Source organism: Dromiciops gliroides, chromosome 6 (assembly GCF_019393635.1).
Source record: "Dromiciops gliroides isolate mDroGli1 chromosome 6, mDroGli1.pri, whole genome shotgun sequence".
NCBI classification, from domain to species: domain Eukaryota; kingdom Metazoa; phylum Chordata; class Mammalia; order Microbiotheria; family Microbiotheriidae; genus Dromiciops; species Dromiciops gliroides.
In genome coordinates, this window is record NC_057866.1 from 121,657,183 (window position 1) to 121,682,422 (window position 25,240).

Sequence of the window (25,240 nt, forward strand, 5' to 3'; positions counted from 1 at the left end):
GGGCCGGGCCCACCTTGGAAGGTGAAAGTCGTCGGGCTGAGCCCTAACAGGGCAGGCATCCACCTTAAGTGGGGAAAAGATGAGGACCGAAGTATCCCCGACTCCTTCCACCGCCTCCCTAAAAAGCTCAAGAAACCCTTCCCATGTGCCCCTGGTGGCACCCTAGACGGGGTGGGGGGGGGGGGAAAGCCAGTTGGGAGAAGCGCAGGCTCAAGAGGAGAGATGCTGAGCACCTCTGGGAGATGCCGCAGCAGCTCCCCTCTGGAGACGGCTATTCAGCCCTTCCCCAGGGCGTTGGGCTCCGGGGGAGCTGGAGCTCTTTGGGGGTCGCCGCCCTTACCCGCTCAGGCTGGCCCAGGATTTGGGGGTAGCGCTCTTCTGGAGGTAGGGGAGGGAACTGTTTCATGGAGAACATGCTCCCTGGCGCGCGCGCCTGCTGCGTCTCTCCACTTTCTTCAGTCTCTCTTCCACCCCTCTCCAAGCCACTGGAAGAGGCCGAGCGAGCACCGCCGCCTTATCTATCGCCTTCAAAAAGGCACGTGCTGAGCAGCCGGGGCCGGGGGGAGGAGGCTGCTCATTTTGGCAGATCCTCCCCCCCACCATCACCCCTAGCCGAGGCGCCCCCCCTCCTTTTTCTCCTCCCACTTTGAGTTCCACCTATAACGACTCTAGAAGAATAATTTTCAAATGCCCCCCCCCCTTCTTTTTTATAAAGAGCGTATTCTCCACGGGCAGAAAGAAGTCTAAGAGGTTGTCCTCAAACTCCCAGGACCTACTACCTCCGCAAACCCCAGGGACAGCATCACAGTGCTGAAGGGGTGGTAGTTGAGGTTGAGAAGAGATAGAACGTACAGCGTGTGAGTGAACGGAAGAATTACTTTCTGCTCTATAAACTGTCCAAACCTCTCCTTTTCTGCACTCCTCTTCCCCCCCCCCCCCCCCCCCCCCGCGAGCACGAACTTCTTGCTTTAGTCGGAGTTTACTAGCTTACGCGTAATCGGCCAAGTAATGGCAGGCACCAGCTGTAACAGGGGCAATTAGAAGCAGAGCGTTTTCAATCCAAAGAGGGATTAACACGGTGCTCTTCTTTAGGGCATAATTAGCATTAGGTGTAGGCAGCTTCAGCTGTGTAATAAAGCAACCACCTAGTCTAATCCATCTTTTTCAGTGGTTCTGCCTGGATCCGGGCTACTACTGTAAAAATCCCAGTCGGGCTGCTCTCAACGTGTAGGTGCAGTGGATAGAGCACCGGCCGTGGAGTCAGGAGTACCTGAGTTCAAATCCGGCCTCAAACACTTAACACTTACTAGTTATGTGACCCTGGGCAAGTCACTTAACCCCAATTGCCTCACCAAAAAACAAAAACAAAAACACCAAAAAGGAGGTTTTGAGGCAAAGTATAGTTAACTTCTTCTCTGAGAAGTATCCATTACCCAATTCCCCCTACTTCCCAAATTTAGATTCGCCAAACTCATACTCTTCCTAACCTAAGAATACTGGAGTTCAGCTTCTCAGCACTTATTCTGAAGTCCATCTCATGATGTGGCCACATAAGTGTGTGTGTATAATTAGTTCAATCACATCGAATTATTGTTTTCCTTGACATTCAGAGAGTATTGGAGGTTTCAAGATGTGGTCATGAATCTGATTTTAGCGATCAGATTCAGACTAATGAGAAAGGAGCTTGAACTAAGTTTTCTACAAAACTAATGCCACCAAACCACAAAAGGTGCTTTAAAAATAAAAATACATAAAACAGCGTGCATTTATTAAGTATGCCTTCTATGGGCCAGGTGCCGTGCTAGGCAGGTGCTATGCAAAAACAAAAAGAGCTTAGGGGCCGCTAGGTGGCACAGTGGATAGAGCACTGGCCCTGGAGTCAGGAGGACCTGAGTTCAAATCCGGCCTCAGACACTTTATACTTATTAGCTATGTGACCCTGGGAAAGTCACAACCCCAATTGCCTCACCAAAAAAAAAAAAAAAGGGGGGGGGAGCTTAAATGGATTGGAGCTGAGAAAAAATTGTTCCTCGCAGAGGTGGCACAGTAGAGTGATAGAACTGGAGTCAGGAAGACCCGAGTTCAGACACAAACAAGCTTGTGATGCTAGGCAAGTTCCTTACCTTCCCAGGGTTGTTTGGGGGATTAAATGATAATTGCTATGCAACCCCAAAGCATTGTCTAAATGCTAGCTAGCTATTATGATGATGAAAGTCATATGATAATTGGGGGCAGCTGAAGAGATCAAGAAAGGCTTGACATATAAGGTGGTGCATAGGCTGAATCTAGAAGCATACTCTAGGAATTCTGAGAGGCTCAAGGAGAGCTTTCCCAGCATGGGGACAGCCAAAGCAAAAGCACTGCATGGGGAGATGAGGTGGTAAGGAGGCAACCGCCTGGCATCCCAGCTCACTTGTTTGTACGGCCTTGGGGAGGCTAGTTAATCTCAGGATCCTAATCTGCTCGCTTGTCTCTAAAGTCCCCTTCAGTCCTCCATGTGGGATCCTATGAATTCAATGAATTTACAGCTGCCAAGAAGGCTTCCTGTATGCTTTTTTCACCTTCTCTGTCTTCCACTTTCTGCCCCCTGGTGGAGGTGGTTAAGAAAGCCCTGAAAATGATCTTCAAGTAAACCGAGACCAGAGTTCTTAAATGTTTCGTAGTTTTTGTTGTTGAGGAGGAGGGATAGAATACATAATTTACCCTCTGAATAATTACCTATAGAAGACACCTGCTACAGTGAGCGTTCATCAGGTCTCTTCAAATGAACAAAAATGAAAGACAATACAACCTTCCTCTGAGTATTAGTCTCTTAAAGTCATAAAATTTAAATCTAAACAAATCCTTAACTTTACCCAACAAACCACATTCAAGCATAGGAAACTGGTCCTAGGAGGCACCTTAGAAATCATCCTAGTACAGCCCTCTTATTGTACAAATGAGGGGACTAAAAAAAAAAAATGAGGGAGCTAAAACTGAGAAGGGTAAAATGAAAAAGGTCACATAAAGAATGGATTAAAACTCCAGTTTCCTGAATCTCACAAGAATTAAGGTATCTCTTGATACTGGGGGGGGGGGGGGGGGAGGCTGTGTCAAAAGAGCTGTAAACTTACCAACTGAATCAGAATATATTCTTCTTTGCCTAATTTTACTCAGATACAAACGCACATATCAGCAGGTAGTTATGAAAAACGAGGCGAAAATTTTTCATAAGTCCTTGTAATGTAGAAAATACACTTTTGAAAAACATGATCTGGGGGCAGCTAGTGGCACAGTGAATAAAGCACCAGCCCTGGATTCAGGAGGACCTGGGTTCAAATCTGGCCTCAGACACTTGACACTTACTAGCTATGTGACCCTGGGCAAGTCACTTAACCCTTATTGCCCTGCAAAAAAAAAGAAAGAAAGAAAGAAAGAAAAACATGATCTTATCCCATTTGCATGCCATATTTACTCTATGATAAAAACTATATAAATTCTTTTAAAATGACTTTTATTTGAAGAAAAAAATGGAGTGGCTCCCTTGCTTAGCACATATCAAGGTCCTGTCCACCTAGCTGAGGTTATTGACCAAAAAGAAAAAAGGTAGAAGATGAGTAAATTTATAGGAAAATGTGGTATTAAGTAAAAATTCACTGAGAACATGCATTAAAGAAAAAGCAAATTAAAACAGGATAATTTACAGAAACTTAGAGATGTTAAACTAAGTTTTATTCTCATACCTGATCCACTTTGATACTTAAACCAACAACAACCTGGCACAGTCATAAGATTTAGTGCTGAATATTATGTATTCAGCCCAAATTTAACATAGCTTTATTTTGGGTATAATCCCCATTTTACAGAGGAGCAAAGTAAAATTCTAAGAGGTTAAGGGAAGGTTTCACAGAGGATGTAGCACTCAGAATGTAAAGAGTATAGATAAAAGCAAACAAATAACCAATGGGAATAATAATTAAAATGCAAGGACTTTAAATAGGGAAGATAGGATGGGTGGTGGTAATCTTTTGAGAGGAAACTTGTTTAAAATTAATACAAGTAGTGGCAGCTAGGTGGCGCAGTGGATATTGCACCAGTCCTGGATTCAGGAGGACCTGAGTTCAAATTTGACCTCAGACATTTGAAACTTACTAGCTGTGTGACCTTGGGCAAGTCACTTAACCCACGCTGCCCCATTTAAAAACCTTCAATTAATTAATTAATTAATACAAGTAAAATGTCAAGGACCTACCATCACCATAAAAAAGGAGAAAAAAGGGGAGCACATAAAAAAAATTAGACAAAGGAAAAGATAAACTTAATGTGACACATGTTCCTCTGTCCCCTACACAGTAGGATGCTGGTAAATGTTTAATAACCAGTGCTCGCTCTCTCTCTCTCTCTCTCTCTCTCTCTCTCTCTCTCCCCCCTCCCCCACCCCACCCCAGTCTCCCTTTCCCTCTCCCTCCCTCCCTCTATATGTGTATGTATATATAGATAGATACATATACATATATATTTACAATATTAGTTTAATCTTAAACTGTATTATTAACATATTCCACATCACTTTCTTAAGTCTAAGCTGTCAACAAAACCATGCATCAAGTCCTAATTTGTAGTGTTTGCTGATTTCCAAGATGTGAATGCATACTCTGAAAATTTGACAATTGTCTCTCACAAGCCAATTCAAGCTGGTTCTAGAATATGCCTGTCCCCACTCTACTCAGCTACTTTACACTGGCTTTTGTAGGTTGGGTCCCCAAAGGGATCCATTATTTTCAGAGTTGTAGGCCGTAATCTTTTAAGTGACTATCTTCCTAAAACCATGAACCCCCACCAGTATACTTTTCCTTAACAATCAGCCAGTGGGGGCAGCTAGCCCTGGATTCAGGAGGACCTGAGTTCAAATCTGGCCTCAGACACTTAACACTCACTAGCTGTGTGACCCTAGGCAAGTCACTTAACCCCAATTGCCTCATGAAAAAGAAAACAAACAAACAAAAAAAAAACAATCAGCCAGTGGACTCAGTTCTTCAGCAAAGGAATTACTTTAGCAAATGGTATAGCAAGAACACTAGTTATAAAGGATTTCCTCCAACACTAGAAGAACCTCTTTCCATAAATACTTCCAGGCGCTGGAGTGGGGAAAAAGGTAGACATAAACTTAAAGTACAGTTGTAGTGAGGCACTCATGCAGAGAATACACATGGACAAGGTAATTCATGACTTCATTTCTCTAGATGATCCTCAAAACATTAGCTATGGAGCATAATGATGATGATGAATCACGTTCATCTGGACTCTTCAAAAGGCAGTTCTGAGTCAAAGATCCAGGGTGGACTGAAAAGGGGACCTGCACAGGAGTGACATTCCCAAGTAGGAAGGTTTAGTAAGAAAGAAGAAAGTTCAGAAGCCACCACCACCAGCAGTCTATCCACAAAAATAATCAGCATGTCTAAATTATACCAGTGATATCCAACAGGAACAAATAAAAATGGAAATTCTATTTTAAATTACTACATAATATATAGAATGCTTGGGTCTACCTTCTAAGATGTGTGCAAGAACTATATAAATGCAACTATAAGCCACTATTTACCAAAATAAAAACAAACCTAAATAATTGGGAAAATGTCAATTGCTCATTGGAAGGACAAGACAATATTGTAAAAGTGGCAATACTACCTAATTTGCTTATTCAATTTCATCTCAATCACTATTAAAGGTTTACTTTCTAGTACTAGAAAAAATATTGGAAAAATTCATATGGAGGAATAAAGGACAAGAATTTCAAGAGAAATAATGAAAGGAAATGGGAACAAAAGTGAAATCTCAAACTATGCTACAAAGCAATAATTACTTTAAAACAATTTGGTGCTGGTTAAAAATAGAGATTAATCATTGGAACATATTAGGTATACAACATACAGAAGCAAATGTATCTAGTACCTTAATATTTAATAAATACAAAGACCCTAGTTATTGGATAAGGACTCATTATTTGACCAAAAAAAAAAAAAAGCTTGGAAAATTGGATAGCAGCATGGGAGAAATTAGATTTAGACCAATACCTCCACATTATACCAAGATAAGCTCCAAATGAGTATGTGTCCTAGATAAAAAAAAGGTCACATAATAAATAGATTAGAGAAACATGGAGAAAAGTTCATGACCAAATAAGGAATAGAGAGGATCACAAAAGACAAAATGGACAATATTGATTACACAAAATTAAAAAGATTTTACACATAACAGAACTAAGATGCAAGTGAAACAAATGGGGGAACTCTATTCAACAAGACTCTCTGACAAAGGTCTCATTTCCAAGATATATAAGAAACTGCTTCAAACTTATAAAAAAATTAATCATTCCCCAATTGGTCTACATATACAAACAGACAATTCTCAAGGAAAAAAAAAAACCCAGGTTGTTTGTAACCATTTGAAAAAATGCTCTAAATCACTTCTAATTAGAGAAATGCAAATTAAAGCAATTCTGAGTTTCCATCTCATGCCCATCAGAGTGGCACAAAAGATAAAAAAAGGGAAATGATCAAGGTTGGAGGGACTGTTGGAAAACAGGCACATTGATATACTATTGAACCCATGAATGGCTACAACCATCTGAAAAGCAATTTGGAATTATACACAAAAAGTTACCAAAGAGTGCATGCCCTTTGACCCAGCTATAGCCCTGCTAAGCCAAAAGAAATCAAAGAAAGAAGAAAATGCTCTTAATGTACAAAAATATTTATAATCAATTATGCTAATTGTTTTCCTAATGTTGAACCATCCTCACATCCCTGGGATAAATCTAACTTGATCATAATGAATGATTTCTTAGAGGAATCACTAGTCTAACAGGACTATTTTTAAATTTTGAAGCCATATTTATTAATGACATTAATCTATAGTTTTCTTTGTGTGATTCATCCTTCCTTGTTTTAGGCATTAGGACAATGAAAGGAACTTAGTACAGTGCTTTCCTTCTCTATTTTGGAAAACAATTTGTGTAGTATAAGTACTATTTGTTCTTTAAAAGTTTGATAGAATTTCCTTTTGACTCCATCAGGACCTGGAAGTTTTTTCTTTAATAGAAAATATTGGAGAATAGAATTGGAGAATATTGGAGAATAAATTTCCTTTGTAGTTAGTTCTATTTCCTTTTCTGAAATTGAATTATATAAGATCTCTATTTGGTCATCTGTTAGTCTGGATAGTTTATATTTTTCTTTCTTTTTTTGGAGGGGCAATGAGGGTTAAGTGACTTACCCAGGGTCACACAGCTAGTAAGTGTCAAGTGTCTGAGTCTGGATTTGAACTCAGGTCCTCCTGAATCCAGGGCTGGCGCTTTATCCACTGTACCACCTAGCTGCCCCCTAGATATTTTATATTTTTGAAGAAATTCCTATATTTTTTGTTCTTGATTGTTTTAAAGCAGTTTATAATAGGTTCTAATAAATCTTTTTATCTCTTCTGATTTTGTTGCTTTTTACTTTGCTATTTTGTTATTTTTCTGCCCTCTCCTTTTTAATCAGATTAAAGTTTATAAATTTTACTGGTCTTTTCAAAGAACCAGCTTTTAGTTTTACTGTTTCTTTAAGGGTTTTTTGTTTTAATATCTCCTTTACATGCTTGTTTTAGATTTCTTTATGTGCTGGATTTATAATTTTTAAAATGCTTTTTCAGTTCATTAATTCTTTTGCCTGGAGGCTACTTTAGTTGTACCCTAGAAATTTGTGTATGTTGTTTCATTATTAATTTCTTTCATAAAAGTGTTAATTGTTTCTATGATTACTTAGGATTTCATTGTTAAGTTTCCACTTGGGTTTGTGTCTTTTATTTGTAGTCCCTGAACTGATTAGTTTCTTAATTTCATTGTTATCTATAAAAATGTATTAATTAGAGCTGCCTTGTTACATTTGTTTGCAATATTTCTTTGCCCTAATACATGGTCCATTTTTGCAAAAGCTCCATGCAGTACTAAGCTAGATATATATATAAATATCTCTCTATATATTTGTGTATGTATATATATACATATATATATATATAATCTTATCATTTCCATTTAGAATATCCACAAGTCTTTTAACTCTAGTTTCTCTAGCAATTTGCTCTATTCTGTATTTTCCCTATTGTTTATCTTTCTATTGTTCTTTTTAAAAAAAGTTAATTGGGGGGGGCAGGACAATGAGGGTTAAGTGACCTGCCAGCTAGGAAGTGTTAAGTGTCTGAGGCTGGATTTAAACTCAGGTCCTCATGAATTCAGGGCCAGTGCTTTATCCACTGTGCCACCTAGCTGCCCCAATCTTTCTATTGTTCTTATCCAAACCTGAGAGAAAGATATTAAAATCCCCTGCCACTATTGTCTATTTTCTTGTAGTTCAATTAATTTTTCCTTTGTGAATTTAGATACTAAGACATTTTGAGCACTAAAGTTTAATAATGATATTAGTTTATCATCTGTGGTTTCTTTCAACATAAAATTGTTTCCTTATTTAATTTTTAAAAATTTTTTCTTATAGAATGATTGTAATCCCCCTTTTCTACTTGATCCATAGTAAATATTTTTCTAGCTTCTCATTTCTAGTCTGTATATGTCATTTTACAAATCTATTTCTTGTAAGCAAGAAATTATGGGGTTTTGTTTTCTTATCAAATTTGTTGCTATTTTTGTTGGATTATTCTATTCACATTTAACGTTAAGAGAGTTAGGTTTATATTTTCCTCCATTTTTCACTAATATTTCTTCAGGTCGGTTTTCTTTCTAGGAATTCTTTGAGTTTTTCATTCAATATCAATCTTTTCTCATTAATGGTTAGGCTCGGGTTTACATAATATATCACCTTGGTTTATCTTGAGTTTCTTTTCAGAACCAAGTATTCCATTCCTTCTTGTAGTTTCAGGTGGGTACAGAATAGTATTAGGTTATTTGAAGTACCTTTTCTTTAAATTTAAATTTGTCATTTTTCATTGGAATGGTTGCATTTAATTACTGTATGTCTTGGGGTTTGCAGCAAACTTTTTTTTTCTTCCTTGAGACAACACAATATCTGGATTCTTTCCATTGGCACTGTTTTCTGTATTGAGAAGAAAGAAGCCGTTTTCTTGTATTGTTCTTGCATTATGTATTCATATTTTTTTGACTCATTCTTTTCTTCAGGGATGCCTATAATCCTTAAGTGGTCTCTTCCTGATCAGCATTCAAGATCAATGTTTGTGTTGAGATCTTAGCTTCTTTTTTTATGTTATTGCTTTTTGCATCTCCGAATTGCTCTTCATTTGTATTTCCATTTCTAATCAGTTATTCTCTCTTTTGTTTCTTTGGTGAGTCTTGTCACTATAGACTAAAGTTTTCTATTCTGTCAATTATTTCTGCTGTGCAAGCCACAAATTCTCTTTTCATAATTCTTATTTCTCTTTTAAACTATTCAGGAATACCCTGCTATGGTTCCTTGCTCTCTTTGGGAATCCGTGGGTCCTCTCCCTCATTAATTTTCTTTGTTTCAAGCAATATTTATTCATCGTTGCCTCGACTCTTTTACCTGATCTAGAGGACATATATACTTATCTGTGATTCCAGAGAATGTGCCTCAAAGTCTTTACCAACACTTAGCAGTTCACACTTTGCATACCTGTCTCTGCCTCAAATGACTTTTAGGGGAGAAAAAACTGGTCCCCAGCTGTACCTGGATTTACTGTACTAAGTACCTCAGGCTTAGTGGAGAGCCACCCAAACACCCCTGCGCACACCCTTCCTCCGTTCTTCAGTTTCCTTGAAGGTCTAACTGACCTTCAAGATCCATATAAGTGAAACATTTTTTAAAAATTAAATTAAGGTAAGTTTTTTGAAAGCATCCATTACTCAAGCTTGAATAGAAAAGGGCTTGAGTGGAAAAACTGAAGCTCAGTGCTGTGAAGGAGACAAAGTCCAAGACTGAATTTAAAAATTTTTAAAGGCCTCCAAAAGCCTTATTGGTGAAACATTTTTTAAATATGAAAGAAAAATAAAGTTTTAAAAGTATGGAAACTGCCACTGGGACAGGAGGGGAAACTGGTTTCTTGGGACCTCAAAGGACCAGCCTTATATCAGCTAAATGGTTCTAGGTTTGAACCTAGAGTTGAAGCCCTAGGAGTGAAGTGTGAGGGAAATGTGGCTGAGGGGGCCAGAAAGGCCCACGTGATATCAATGAGAGCCTTCAATGGCTTTAGATTCAAGCAGCTACAGTGCTGCTTCTTCTTTTTTGGGGGGGGGGGGCGGGGCAGTGGGGGTTAAGTGACTTGCCCAGGGTCACACAGCTAGTTAAGTGTCAAGTGTCTGAGGCTGGATTTGAACTCAGGTACTCCTGAATCCAGGGCCAGTACTTTATCCACTGTGACACCTAGCTGCCCCTCCGGTGCTTCTTTAGAAAAAGGGAGGGGAGGGGAGGGGAGGGGAGGGGAAGGGAAGGGAGGGCCCGAGGCAGCCACATTCTCTCAGTCAGGGCAGCAGGAGGGACAGCTGTGGCCACTTTAGGAGGCAACCCCAGCATGGTCCATGAGGGAAATGGAGACAGTGCTTTTTAAATGAAGCTGAAATTGTGTTTTTTCATTTATTATGATTGCACAAGTTTTGGCAGTAAGCATTCATAATTAATTAATATTTATACATACATATATATATACACACACACATATATCTATATATATGCATATAGATATATAGATATACACAAACACACACATATCTCTGTCTCTCAGTCTCTGCATCTCTGTCTTTGTGTCTCTGTCTCTCAGTAAAGGATTGACCATGTGGTAGAGAAAGCAGGGAGTGAGCATCAGCATGGCGCTTAGTAAGAGGAGAAAAGCCCCCAAAGACCCATGCTGTTTCCCAGGGAGACAGCTTGGGGTCTCAAGGAGACAGAAGGGAATTCGCAAGACCTACACTGTCCGATGGAGAGCCAAGCCAAGAGGGCATCCAGAGAGAAAGAGATAAGAGAGCAATTCAAATATTTTGTAAAAATTTAAGAAAAATAAATTTTTAAAAAAGCATCCAAGTGGGGCACCTAGGTGGCGCAGTGGATAGAGCACCAGCCCTGGAGTCAGGAGTACCTGAGTTCAAATCTGGCCTCAGACACTTAATACTTACTAGCTGTGTGACCCTGGGCAAGTCACTTGACCCGAATTGCCTCACTGAAAAAAAAAAAGCATCCAAGCACCTAATGGAATTGGAGGGGAAACTGGGATCTTAGAACCTCAAGGAACCAGTGTGAGGTCATGTACAGGGTAGTAGGCATATAGTCCATCACACAGCATTGTATGATGATCAACTGTGATAGACTTAACTTTTCTTAGCAATACGATGATCCAAGACAATGCCCAAGGACTTATGGTACTAAATGCTCTCCACATTGTGAAAAAGAACTATGGAGTCTGAATGAAGATTGAAACATACTATTTTCACTTTTTTGTTGCATCTTTATTGTTTATTCTTTGTGTTTTTTTTCCTTTTGTTGATTCTTCTCTTACAACATGACTAATGTGGAAATATGTTTAACATAATTGTAATGTATAACCTATATTAGATTTCTTGCTGGCCTTGGGAGTGGGGAGAAAAGGGAAGGTGGGAGAAAAAATTGGAACTCAAAAAACAAAACAAAACAAAAATTAAGGGGGCAGATAGGTGGCACAGTGGATAAAGCACCAGCCCTGGATTCAGGAGGACCTGAATTCAAATCTTGCCTCAGATACTTGACCCTTACTATCCATGTGACCCTGGACAAGTCACTTAACCCTCACTGCCCCACAAAAGAACAACAAAAAATTGGAACTCAAAAAATATCTGTACATGTAACTGGGAAACAAACAGAGGGCCTTCAAGGAACCCTATCCTGTTTGACAGGCCAAGCAGGAATCTCCTGTACCTCTCACGTTCTGTCTCGGACATGACTTCAGTAAGTTCTTCTTGTCTGGGGACTTGGAGAGAAAGAAAGAGGGAGTGTATGGTCTTTGTACTGCTAGGCATTTCTCTTAATTATACTGGTCAGACTCTGTAAATAAGAAAGAGTCATCTTTATTGTACATACATTAATCGTCAATTTACTGTAGGTTTGCTGGATAGTGCCATAAAGTGAGAGAGACAGATAGAAACAGAGAGTGAGAAAGGCAAGGAGGGAGGGAGAGAGTAAGGAAGAAAAGAAAAAAAAGGAAACAGAAAGAAATAAAGAAAAAAAAATCTTCCTCGTCCAACCTGCCTTGTCTTTGCTGTGGTGCTAGGAGCCTGACTCAGAAAAACAGAATCTTCTCACTTGCTCATATATTGTTCATATCTTTGATATACTTTTGGAGAGAAGGAGAAAAGAGATATGGGTGAGAGCCTCCTTACCTTCTCATCAATTGTTCCAATTTGTTGACAAGGCCAACAAATAAAGAGGATCTCCCCATAACTGTGGTCTCCTTTTCTCTTCATCATCAGGCTTCTGCCAGATGGGTCTCCTGGAGAGGGGATAAGAGAAGCAGTCAAAGGAATAGGGAGAGACAATCTTCTTCTTCCATCTTATATTCTCCTTGCTCTGCTCCTCTTAGTCTAAGCCTGGCAAAGAAAGAGTTTTCCCATTTCTCCCATACTGGTCATGTCTTTGTTGGGGGGGAGGGGGCAGGGAAGATTATGTAAACCCCTCTCTCCCTCCCTCCTTCTAGTCCTGTTGCAGCAGTAGTCTTGCTTGAGTTTTCTCTTTTTGCCAGATGTTTGTGATCAACCAAATAAGAGAGGGCCTTCAAGGAACCCTGTCCTGTGTGACAGGCCAAGGAGGCATCTCCTGCATGTCTCCCTCTTTCTGTCTTGGACATGCCTTTAGTAAACTCTTCTTGCCCGGGGCCAAGGAGAGAATGAGAGAGCTGAGTTTGTGGTCCTTTTACTGATAGGCATTTACATCCCTTAATCCAGTGGTCAAGACCCTGGAAATGAGAAAGAGTCCTCTCTATTGTTTACATATTGATCATCAATTTACTGTAGATTTATTGGAGAGTGGTATAAAGTGAGAAACAGAGAGAAGGAAACACAGAGGTGAAGGGAGGGAATGAGGAAGAGAGGAAATAAGAAGGGGAGGGGCCAAATAAGGAAGAAAAAAGGGTAAAAGAAATAAAGAAATAAAATATTTTTCCTCTTCCAAACTTCCTTGACTTTACAGTGGTCTTTGTGGCCTAAGGAAAAGACGATCTTTTCCATTACTCATATATTGATCCTCCCACATTGATCATTGCTGTGTAGTCATTTTAGCTGAGAGTGGAATATAATCAGAGAGAGACAGCCTGACAGAAACACAGAGAGGGAGAGAGAATTTTCCTCTTCCAACTTGCCTTGTCCTTCCTGTGGTCCTATTGGCCTAACCCAGGAAAACAGAACTTTCTCCTTTGCTCACATATTGGTGATCACTTGGGGTATAATTCTGTAGGAGAGAAGAAGAAAAAAGATATGGGTGAGCACCTCTTTACCTCCAAATCCTTGGTTCACAATCAGGCTTCTGCCAGATTGGCCTCCTGTGGAGGGGATAAGAGCAGCAGCAAAAGGGAGGGACAGTCTTCTTTTCTAACTAATCTCTTTGCTTTATTCCTCCATGTCTGACACTGGCAAAGATAGAGCCTTCCCACTGCACCTTCTCCCCTTACTCATGTACGGGTCATGCCTTTGTTGGAGGTGGGAAGAGAGGTAAGCTCCTCTCTTCCTCCCTCCTTGTGGTCTTCTTGCAGCAATAGTCTTGCTTCCAGGGCCAGGGAGACAGGGTCTCATTTGAGTCTTCTCTTTTTACCTTATGTTTGGGAGCGGCCAAACAGATGGGACCTTCAAGGAATCCTGGACTGTTTGTCACTCCAAGCATGCATCTCATGCATTTCTCATGTTCCATTTTGGATACAACTTTAGTCAAGTCCTCTTGTCTGGTGTCATGCAGAGAATGAGAGAGAGGGAGAGTACTGTCCTTGTAGTGCTAGACATTTACTTCCTCTAATCCTATTGGACAGACTCTGGAAATGAGAAAGTCTGTCTTGATCACACATTGATCATTGCTGTATAATAGTTTTAGAGGAGAGTGGCATATAATCAAAGAGAGACAGATAGACAGACAGACAAAAACAAGGAGAGGGAACGAGAATCTTCCTCTTCCAACATGCCTTGTCTTGCCTGTGGTGCTAGTAGCCTGATTCAAGGAAAGAGAATCTTTTCCCTTGTTCATATATTGGTGATCACTTTGGTATAGTTCTGCAGGAGAGGAGAAAAGAGATATGGGTGAGCGCCACTTTACCTCCTTATCAATTTTTCCAATTAGTTGACCAGGCTAAGAAATAAAGAGGTTCTCCTCATATCTGTGTTCATGTCCTCTGTTCACGATCAGGCTTCTGAAAGATGGGTCTTCTCTGGAGGGTACAAGAGCAGCAAGTAAAAGGAAGAGAGGAACAATCTTTTTCTACCTTATCTTCTTGCTTTGCTCTTCTATGTCTGAGGCTGGGAAAGAAAAGATCTTTCTCATTGCTCCTCTTACATACAGGCCATGTTTTTGTTGGGGGTGGACAGAGAGAAGCTCTTCTCTCCCTCCCTCCTTGAATTATTCTTGCTTCTTGACAGCAGGAGACAGAGAGGATCTCATTTGAGATCACCTGATGTTTGGTATCAAGCAAATAGAGAGGGCCTTCGAGTACCCAAAAATCTTTAAACTGGTATAATACAAGAATTATTAGAGTTCATTTAAGTCAAAAGGCCCTTTTCAAATGATAAAATAAATTTGGAATATTATTCTCATGGATTTTTTACCAAGGAATTAATTTACTTCAAGTTCCCTAGATGTATTATTTGTTAATAATTTAAAAATACACATACACACATGAAACCGCATTTATATAGTTTTGTCTTACTATCAACCACCAACCCTACCCTGGTGAACTAATCAACAAACTATTTTTACATGATTTTTATATGGCACAAACAGATCTTAAGTGCCATAAATACAAAAAAAGGAGTGAAACCGTACTCGCCCTCAAGAAATATATTCTCATGTTTAACATGATTATAACTTAAAAAAAAAAGCAAACAGGAATGTTTAGAGATATGGCCAATAAAAATTTTACAGGCATACATATATTCTCAAGTGCTCACAAGGAAAGGAGTACAACATATATGTATAAGCTAATGTTTTTAATTTAATTTTCTTTTATTTTTATTAACTCTCTCTCCTATTTTACCCTCACCAAAGTGGGCCAACTTTAAAAAAAACCCTCAACATATACTTACATAATCCAGAAAAACAAATTCTGGTGTTAGCCATGTCCAAAAATATGTCTTTTTCTGCATTTTAAGTCCATCTTTCGTGAATAGCATGTTTCACCTTCATTTTTTTTGCACTCAAAATCATTTGATCTTTCATAGTAACATTATAATAACATCTTGTTCTAGTTCTGCTCACTTCACTCTATCTACATCACTTCATAGAGGTATTCTAAGTTTTCTCTGTAATTGTCCATTTCATTATTTCTTTTTTTTTTAATTTTGCAGGGCAATGAGGGTTAAGTGACTTGCCCAAGGTCACACAACTAGTAGGTGTCAAATATCTGAGGCTGGATCTGAACTCAGGTCCTCCTGAATCCAGGGCCAGTGCTTTATCCACTGTACCACCTAGCTGCCCCTATTTCCTGATTTCTTACAGCACAGTAATATTCCATTACATCCATATACCACAATATGTTTAGCCATTCCCCAAAAGAAGGGCACCACTATAGTTTCCAATTTTTGGCTTTTAAGAATTGAACAGTTAATACTTTTTTGTACATTAGTATCTTTTTTCTCTTAATTTGACTTTTTTTGGGTATAGACGTGTTAGTGGCATAGCTACATCAAAGGGTATGGACAGTCTGTCTGGTAACTTTTTAGGATCAAATCACAGGTCCACAACTGTGCATAACAGGGAAAACAATACTTGTTTTTTCAGTCCCATCACTTTCCTTTTTTGTCACCTTTGCCAGTCTGATAGGTGCCAAGTGGAATGTCAAAGTGCTTTGATTTGCATTTCTTTAATTAGTGATTTAGAGCATTTTAAAAATGATTATTGGGGCAGCTAGGTGGCACAGTGGATAAAGCACTGGCCCTGGAGTCAGGAGGACCTGAGTTCAAATCCAGCCTCAGACACTTAACACTTACTAGCTGTGTGTGACCCTGGGCAAGTCACTTAACCCCAGTTGCCTCAAAAAAAAAAAGGAAAAAAAGATTATTGATATGTTTAATGTCATTGTACATATATAACCTATATCAGATTGCTTGCTGTCTTGGGGAAGGGGGAGGGAGAAAGATTTGAAACTAGAAATCTTATGGAAACAAGTGTTGAAAACTATCTTCTATGTGTAACTAGAAAATAATAAAATACTATATTAAAGAAAAAATTATTGATGCTTACATTTCTATGAAGATGTTTGTTCATGTTCTTTGACCACTTATTTTCTAGGGAATGACTCCAATATTATAAATATGAATCATTTCCTTATATATGTTGGAAATGAGTCTCTTATCAGAAAAACTTCTTATAAAAAATTTTTTTCCTTTATGCATTTTCCTTTAATTTTTTTATTACATTAATTTGTGCAAACTTTTAACTTTTATATAATCAAAATTATCCACTTCATCCTGTGTGATTCTATCACTTGTCACCTTGTATTCTCCTATCCATAGATCTGAAAGGTAATTTCTTCCTTGCTCCATTTGCTGGTGTAACCTTTTATATCTAGGTCAGGTATTCATTTGGAGCAAAGAGAAAGAAAGAAATTACCTTCCGGATATAAACCTAGTATCTGCCAGACTGCTGCCCAAATTTTCTCAGCAGTTTTCTCAAATAGTGAGTCTTTATCCCAGTATCTGAGGACTCTGGGCTTATCAAATCCTAGGAAAAGCATTATGGGTATAAGGAAAAAACGAGTCCAAAGGCACAGAGATGACAAGATGGAATGTGCATGTTTTAGACTTAAAGCACCACTAGTAAAATACTGATACTGAAAAAAAATTTTTTTTAAAGATCTTTGCTTCAGGGAGAGGCTTGGGTGTAATGAACAAAACTTTCCAATTTCTTTTGTTTGTTTTTGTTTTTTGTGGGGCAATGGGGGTTAAGTGACTTGCCCAGGGTCACACAGCTAGTAAGTGTCAAGTGTCTGAGGCCAAATTTGAACTCAGGTCCTCCTGAATCCAAGGCCAGTGCTCTATCCACTGCACCACCTAGCTGCCCCTAACTTTCTAATTTCTTAAAACTGTTCCAGCCACTTCTGCCTAATGATGGCCAATTTGTATTCATTCTCTCTCTCTCTCTCTCTCTCTCTCTCTCTCTCTCTCTCTCTCACACACACACACACACACACACACACACACACACACACACTCTCTCTCTCTCTCTCTCATATATATATATAAAAGGATCATAGCCATTAACTGAACAATATCTGGCCAAACTGAGTTTTGCACACTGAACCTAACCTCTACCTTCTAATTATGTATTCTGTAACCTTTGGGAATTGTCAGAAAGTAGAGGAAGTGTGGTATAGTGGATAGAAAACCAACTCTGAGTCTTCAACACCTAAGTTCAAGATGCAGCTCTGACACACAGTGACAAGTCTCTAAGACTGTAAGTGGCAAACCAGGTGCTGCTGTGTACTGGCTAGGAATACCAATGAAGTCAGAGAGCTTGTTTTTTTAAAAAATTCAGGAGTGCAAAGCTGATAATAAAAATACTTTTAATTAGAGATTAGTCACAAAAATTAAACAAACTGTAAAATAACTTACAATTTCAGCCAGATTTGTCAATTGCTTTATATTATGTCCACTCGTCTATCTGAAATGCACCTTGAAAGAACATATTTAAATTGTGTCAAATGTACTATTTGACTTCAATAAAAACTTTGTATTTTTTGCATCTGAAAAATTCTAATGAACAAAATCAATTTCTCCTCAGATGAACACAATAGCTCACAAAAATGTCATAACTGGTTAAAAGTCCACAGTGATAAAGTTTAATAAACAAACTTTCTCAATACCTGATTATAAAATTCAGACATTTTCAGGTTTTTTGTTTTGAAGTTTTGAAAAGCCTTATTACACAAGATGACTGAACAAAATACATGATCAAAAAATTATTCTTTAATAAGTAAGAAGCATGTTTAGAGATGTTAATTTTAAAGCAAATATGGCTCAGTTTCATTTTAACAACAAAAAAAGGAAGGTTTGCAGGAAAGGTTTGCACATAAGGAAATACAACAATCTAATAAAATGTTCTCTTGGCAAAAGCTTTGTAAATAATTCAAGATATTTTACAATTTCAATTCATGCTATTACTTTTAATTATACTATGCTGCCCTTTTTGGATTCTGGTTAAGATAACATGACATCCTTTTCCTCTTATAAAATACAGAAATGAATATAAACATAAATCAAGCTCTATGATATACATGGACTAACATTCTAAAAATGATACCTAAAGCTAAATTAAATTGAGGTATATTAAAATTGATCAAAACTTTTCAGTACATATCATGGGCCATGTACCATGCAAACATTACAACAACTGTGCACACCAGGAAAAGGAACATTTTGTTATATTTTTGCCATGCTGTGGGTTCGATTTCTACTTCATCTCTTTTCTTGTTTTTCTTCCGACGACCTTTTAATCTGTTTTCAAAAGCTTCTAGTTCAGCCTGGACAGGAAAGAATAATAGCAATTATTTAAATAAATTCAAAACATAAACTTAATCAAATGACTGAATTTTAAAAATATTCACACTTCCTTGATCAGTCTGGATAACCTCTTTTTTTTTTTTAGTGAGGCAATTGGGGTTAAGTGACTTGCCCAGGGTCACACAGCTAGTAAGTGTTAAGTGTCTGAGTCTGGATTTGAACTCAGGTACTACTGACTCCAGGGCCTGTGCTCTATCCACTGCAACATCTAGCTGTCCCTGGATAACCTCTTAATACTGATTCTACAGAATGTTACTGGTTTAAGGAGTGTAGGAAAATATGCACCTAGTGAGGGCAGTCTTTAAAAACACAGGTTATTTTATTTTTTTAAAAATTAACAGATATATATATATATATATATATAAAGTTAGAAAAATGTTTTATTATTGGCTATCCTGGGTAAAGTTACAGGTTTAATGGTGGTTTGTAAATGTGTACCTAATAGGAGCAGTCTAACTACCCCCAATATTCCTCTTTACATTGCAAGAACCCAAAGGCAGAGTGGATAATTCCTGTGTAAGAAAAGACTTTTGGCTCCTTGACAGAGCTCCCAATTCCAGTGCAGTTTGTCAGCTGAAGTTGGGATGACCTGAGCATCCTAGCACAGAACCTCTTATTCTCACCCTATAAAGATATTATCCTTTGCTGAATGTCTGTGACATATTAAGTCAACACTGAACAAATCATTCTTCCTAGTTGTTTTATATTTGTAGGATAGGTAATTATCATTTTCTACTTTCAGATAGGTAGTCTGAAAATATTTGCATGATAGTAGTATGAGAAATGGTTATTTCTCTGTTGTATTAACAACTAATTATTGAGTCAGAACCAAGGTTTTTCCCCTTTTCTACTTCCTCATTCAGAAATTTACCAGCATTGGAAATCTCTCTTAAACATTTACCCAGGCCAAAGTCTAATCAAAAAAAGACAGTAAAAGAAATTCTGAATTTAGGCTAATGAGTGCATTTCTGCTCACTGTAGCTCAGACCAGTCTAGGAAAATGTGGATCCTCCCTTTTGTCAGACAGGTGATATGGAAATTGATGTCTCTTTGACCAAATCACCCTTCCAAGTCAAGTACCCCAAGACCCTCAATGTAATATGGCCCACCTCCCACTATAATATTCATTCTCTCATTAATTGTTAACCAATCAACATTGATACCCTCAGGGACACCTAATTTTCCAAGAGCATATAAACTGAACCCACTAACAAGACGGGTCTTTGGTTTAAAACAGAGATGGTCAAATGGCCATCTTTTTATTAATAAACATGCTGGGGCAGCTAGGTGGTGCAGTGGATAGAGCACCAGCCCTGGAGTCAGGAGTACCTGAGTTCAAATCTGACCTCAGACACTTAACACTTACTAGCTGTGTGACCCTGGGCAAGTCACTTAACCCCAATTGCCTCACCAAAAAAACCAAAACATGCTGACCTTATTAATGAAATGATTAAATTACCCAGAAACTATGTCTCTCAAACATTTTTTAAGCATGATAACAGTAAACGGAGCTAACAGAGAAACAAGAAACATGATCAGTAGTAGCTCAAACTTCCTGTTGGAAGGCAGAAGTTCAGGAGTTTGCAAGGAATGTTGACTAAAAAACGCATGGTTACCTCATGCTATCCCTGGGGTGAAACTATAGAAAACAGTAAGTAAATCACCTATTGGTGTTTTAAAGGAGTTTAATTACTTTCCTCTAACAAGCCCTCCAGCTGACTTCTGCACCTACCTGTCTGCATTCAACCATACCTTTGCCCCAGGCTCGACCCCAACAGCACTAGATTTGGAAGCTCACAAGTCAGCATTGTTTAATTACCTGTTGTCTTCGTTTTTCTTCTTCAATAACAGCTTTGGCTTCTGCTTCCTTTATCTGTTCAAAGGCATTAAAAAGCAGATAAAATGTTTTACTGATTTGTATTGGCATATAATTTCATGGCATTTTCACCCATTATGATCTTTTTAAGTCCTTTACATTAAAGTGATACAAAGGTACTTTCTAAATATTTTTTATTGAAGTGTGTTAACTTTTTATGGACATTTCACTGTATAGGATGGATCTCAATTCAAAGGTACTAAATGAAAAATGTTAGAAAAACTAAAAACTAAAAATATTTTATATGGATCTTCTTTCCCTGAATTTCTAAGGCTCGATACTAAATACTGAATGAGACTAGTTCTCATATGTGAAGGAATAATTTACCTTAATTATTGCAGAGGTAATATTGTGATCAAAAAAATCTCTTTATACATAAAAGAGAAGCTGTGCTCTTTGTTTTTTGGGGTTTTTTGTTTTGTTTTGTTTTGTTTTGTTTTAGTGAGGCAATTGAGGTTAAGTGACTTGCCCTGAAGCTGTGCTCTTAAGAAAACTATTCTTATTTGTGCTAATGAGCATAGTAGCCTGTGGTAATCCAGATAACTTTTTTAAATTCTTTTTTTTTTTTTGGCAACCTGTTTGACTATATTTGGTTTATGATAACATTAAAAGAAGTCTCTATTCCACATGAACTGACGTGGAGGAGGAGACTAAAGAGCAGATTAGACAAGCGAAAGCATATCAGGATTCAGCATCATTGGTAAATAATCTGACAGACAAATAATCAGGAGCTGACTCTCTACATAATTAGGATTTTATTTCCAAAGCCAAAATATGAAATTGTGGTAAAAACCGGAAGTTTTAGCTGAATCATTTGAGAGTTGAGTGCATGCTACTAAAGCGGCTTTTGAAGGACCGCCCTTTTGGGGAGGAGACCTTGAGGAAAGGCGGTGTGCCTGCTGCTGCCCCGAAGAGCATGGCGAAGCACGGGATACTTCGAGGACGCCAACTTAAAATGGAGAGTAGAAGGGAAGTTCGCTCTCTGTCTCGAACACTCTGGCTCTGGCAGGCAGTTTGGGGATTTGGTGAGTTTTATAAAAGAATATAGACTAAGTTTAGATCTAGGATTATTCATTTGTATTTTTACTTTCCTATTTCCCTAATTGGTATCACCTGTTTGTTTAAACAATAAAGGTTAATCCCTCACTGATTAAAGCTCAGAGGCTTCTTTTTCTTAGTGGTCTGGGAGATATATATGAGAAAAATTAAAAGGGGAGTTTAATGATCTTCTATCCAATTTTAAATCTCACAAAATACTAGCTTTATTTCATTCTGTCCCATTTAAAAATGTTCTCCTGTTCTTTCACTTCCTTCAATTATCTACCCACATTAAAAGGCAGCCTGAAAAGTGGCTCTGGAGATAAGAGGACCTGGGTTCAAATCCCACCTCTGATGCTTGTATTTAGTGGCTATGGGCAAATCACCTAGCCTCACTGTGCCTGTTTATTCATCTGTAAAACGAGGATATTATACTAGACGGCTTCTGAGTTCTGACCAGCTCTAGTTTTGATTCTAAATGTTTGCAAGCATACTCCAAAATGCTATTTCCCCCCAATCATTCAAGAGGAGGAAACAAAACCAACAGCATTCCTTCTATTCATTTTTCTTTTTTTAAAATTTCTGGAGGGCAACTGGAGTTAAGTGACTTGCCCAGGGTCACACAGCTACTAAGTGTCAAGTGTCTGAGGTCAGATTATTCCCTGCACCACCTAGCTGCCCTTCCCCCGATTCATTTAACTGAGGGAAAATATTAATGTAACATGGTTTTGGCTGCTTCCACCCACTTACAGAACCAGCTTGTTTATTGGCAAACTAAAATGTGCTATTTAAATACAGTCTGCATTTTATTTCACTTGCGTTTTATCTTAACACCAATTCACAACTATGAATTCCTTTTGCAAGCAGGGAGAATTACAAAGATCCGCCTCACCTCAGAAGCTTTCCTTTTCATTTCCTTACACGTGGTGTCACACTCTAGAGAAACCTGGCCTTCACGCACCTTGCTGCACTGTAGTTCCTACAAGTAACCAGAAATAAGAATTTAAAAGAGACAATGAAGAAGCACAGAGATACCAGAACCAGAATATTACAGCATCAAAGGAGACAAGAAAAGGGCTTGAAAACCAGTAATACCTAATGCTGCAGTGAGATCCTGGACAAGAACTAAAGGGGATTGAGTCTAATCATTCAGTCATCAATAGCCTCCCAAAGTGTTTTCAATCTTGAGTTACTGGTCTACCACGTGTCACAGATACAATATTTTCTCAGTTTCTGGCTATTTACCCACCCAAAGTACAGATCTCAAAAAAAAAAAAAAAAAAGGAATATATAAGTGCTTGAATCTGGATCATGGAATTAGTGGCAAAAACCTGTTCTAAATTTAAAAGCACTAAAGTTTCAATCCCCTTCTTTAATCTACTGAACTGTCTTAGTTCCTATTTCATGTTTCATACTTAGCATGTACATCCAAAAAGCATATGTTAAGAGAGAAAAAGATTCCCATTACAAATGTGGGACACTATTCCACTGCTAGAATTGATTTTTTTAAAAAGGATTTCTAGAAATATGTATTTTGATAAGGTAAAATGTTTTAGATTGGAATTATAATATTTCATATACGAGTTAAACACTAAAAAAAAATTACACATGACATCTTAATAATTTGGACTTTACCTTTTTAATTCTCTTGCAAGGACACCTGAGTTTCACCTTCTGGTTGCAGTTAAAGGGACATTCACCAGGATGGCATAACTCTTTACAGCGATGACCACAAGGCAACTAAAGAAAATGTTTAAAAGTTAATTTGAAGTTTAATGTGAGTTTCCAAATTCTGAAACAGAAACGACATCCACACCTAGCAGTCAACTTAGATTAACTTTTTTTTTAATACATAAGAAAAGCTTTATTGTACTGAAAAACTATATTAAGTATCATATACTTTGGGTGAAGAGCAAACTCAAAAAATAAAGCATTTATTAAATACTTTCTAGTGCCAGGTATCAGGGATATAAAGGCAAAAAGGCCTAGAAGTTCACAATTATATTAGGGAAATACATGGAAAACTATAAGTAAATTTAAAGTAAACACAAGGTAATTTATTGGAGAAAGGCACCAGCATCTAGGGGTGGAAGGGAAGGAAGGAAATGCCTCAAGCTGGAAGTGGCAGTTGAGTCAAGCTATAAAAACTAGGATTTCTAAAAGATGGTACAAGGACAGGAGAGACAAAGCCATGGGTGAAGAACAGCAAGGAGGCTGGACCACAGGGTAGGTGAAGGGAAATAATGTGTCATAATAACAGAAAGAGAGGCTAGAGTCAGGTTGTCAAGACTTTTAAATGCCAAACAAAGGAATCTGTCTTCCATCCTAGAATCAATAGTGAGCCACTGAAGCTTTTTGAACAGGGGAAGGACATGGTCAAATAAATCTAACTCTTGGTTTCACAAAGTGTCTTCATAAATAGTTGCCTAAAATGATCGTATATGGTGAACTTCTTTTATTGGTATCACAATGGATATCATAAACTCTCACAAGACTAGTCATACCAAAATAACATCTTTAAGTGACCAATTCTACTCATAAGATGCCATAAATTGTGTTTATTCTCTCTCTCTCTCTCTCTCTCTCTCTCTCACACACACACACACACACACACACACACACACACACACACACACACACACACACACACACGTGTTTTCTAATCTATCACTGAATCAGGTTTCTACTTCTCATCTCAATAAAGCATTAGTCTACGAAAGGATCTAAGGACTGGTGATGGTGTGGGAAAAAGAAGGAAATTAATCTTTTTATCCCATGAATCCATAAAGCCCTCCAACCATATATCTCACCCTACCATTCCATCTTCCAGATTTTGGAGTTGGGGGAGACCCCAATCCATTCTACTGCCCAGATGGTGAGGAGTAAGGTGTTAGGTCCCAAATTCTGCTGCCAGAGCTACAGCAGGGCAGAAGATATGACATGGCAACCCAAAGTAGAACTCTGAATGTATCTTCCCACAGAAGCATTTTTAAAATAGATGGTAGTTAGGTTCTAAAATCCCATCAGTACAATACTACAGGTATATTATAGGTAAAATGGGTTTTTGTGAACTATCAAAGACAACTATCATGTATAGCGTTGTTGCCTTGGGAAAATTCAACACAAGTTTCCAAAAAATTGGCTTATAAGTAAACTTTGAGACTGCTACCTTTTAAAAAGTCAGGGACTAGCACTCTATACTAACTATTTTAAAGTATCAGAAATAAAAGGATTTTCTTCACATAATAATTATTATATGCTAATAAAAAAGCATTAACCTTTCAACTAAAATTTAGAACATTTATCACTTTGTACAACATGTAACTAAAGAGTTATATCTACCTTACTATAATACTTCAGGGCTCAGGGAGCTATCAGTGTTGGTCCTCTTTCCACTGATAGAGATCATAACCTCTCTACACCTTGGTAAATGGCTTTTGGGAGTTGCTGAGGCTGAAAAAGATATATCCCCTTGTAATAAATGGCCAATGAAATGATGAGCCCCTCCATTTAAGCATGAGTTGGCAGAGCTTGTTCTGCCGTTAGAACCAAACAAGTCTAATCCATTTTCTATACTAGGGTCTTTCAAATAATTCATGTTCCCC

At 38.1% G+C, this 25,240-nt stretch overlaps 2 protein-coding genes across 2 annotated transcripts in view; both read right to left on the reverse strand.

Moving 5' to 3' along the window:
* Nucleotides 1-415, reverse strand: part of CORIN (corin, serine peptidase) — a 225,053-nt gene extending 224,638 nt beyond the window's left edge. Inside the window, 1 exon segment of the mRNA XM_043972400.1 lies at nucleotides 341-415. Within this exon segment, the coding sequence (XP_043828335.1) occupies nucleotides 341-415 (75 nt within the window).
* A 17,317-nt stretch (nucleotides 416-17,732) lies between these two features.
* The window catches only part of NFXL1 (nuclear transcription factor, X-box binding like 1), a 73,803-nt gene continuing 66,295 nt past the window's right edge, over nucleotides 17,733-25,240 (reverse strand). The window contains exons 19-22 of the mRNA XM_043973132.1: nucleotides 23,271-23,375; nucleotides 22,528-22,614; nucleotides 20,541-20,594; nucleotides 17,733-18,681 (exon numbers count right to left, since the gene is read on the reverse strand). Coding sequence (XP_043829067.1) covers nucleotides 18,508-18,681; nucleotides 20,541-20,594; nucleotides 22,528-22,614; nucleotides 23,271-23,375 — 420 coding nt within the window. The 3' untranslated portion in view covers nucleotides 17,733-18,507. The remainder of the gene's footprint in view (nucleotides 18,682-20,540; nucleotides 20,595-22,527; nucleotides 22,615-23,270; nucleotides 23,376-25,240) is intronic.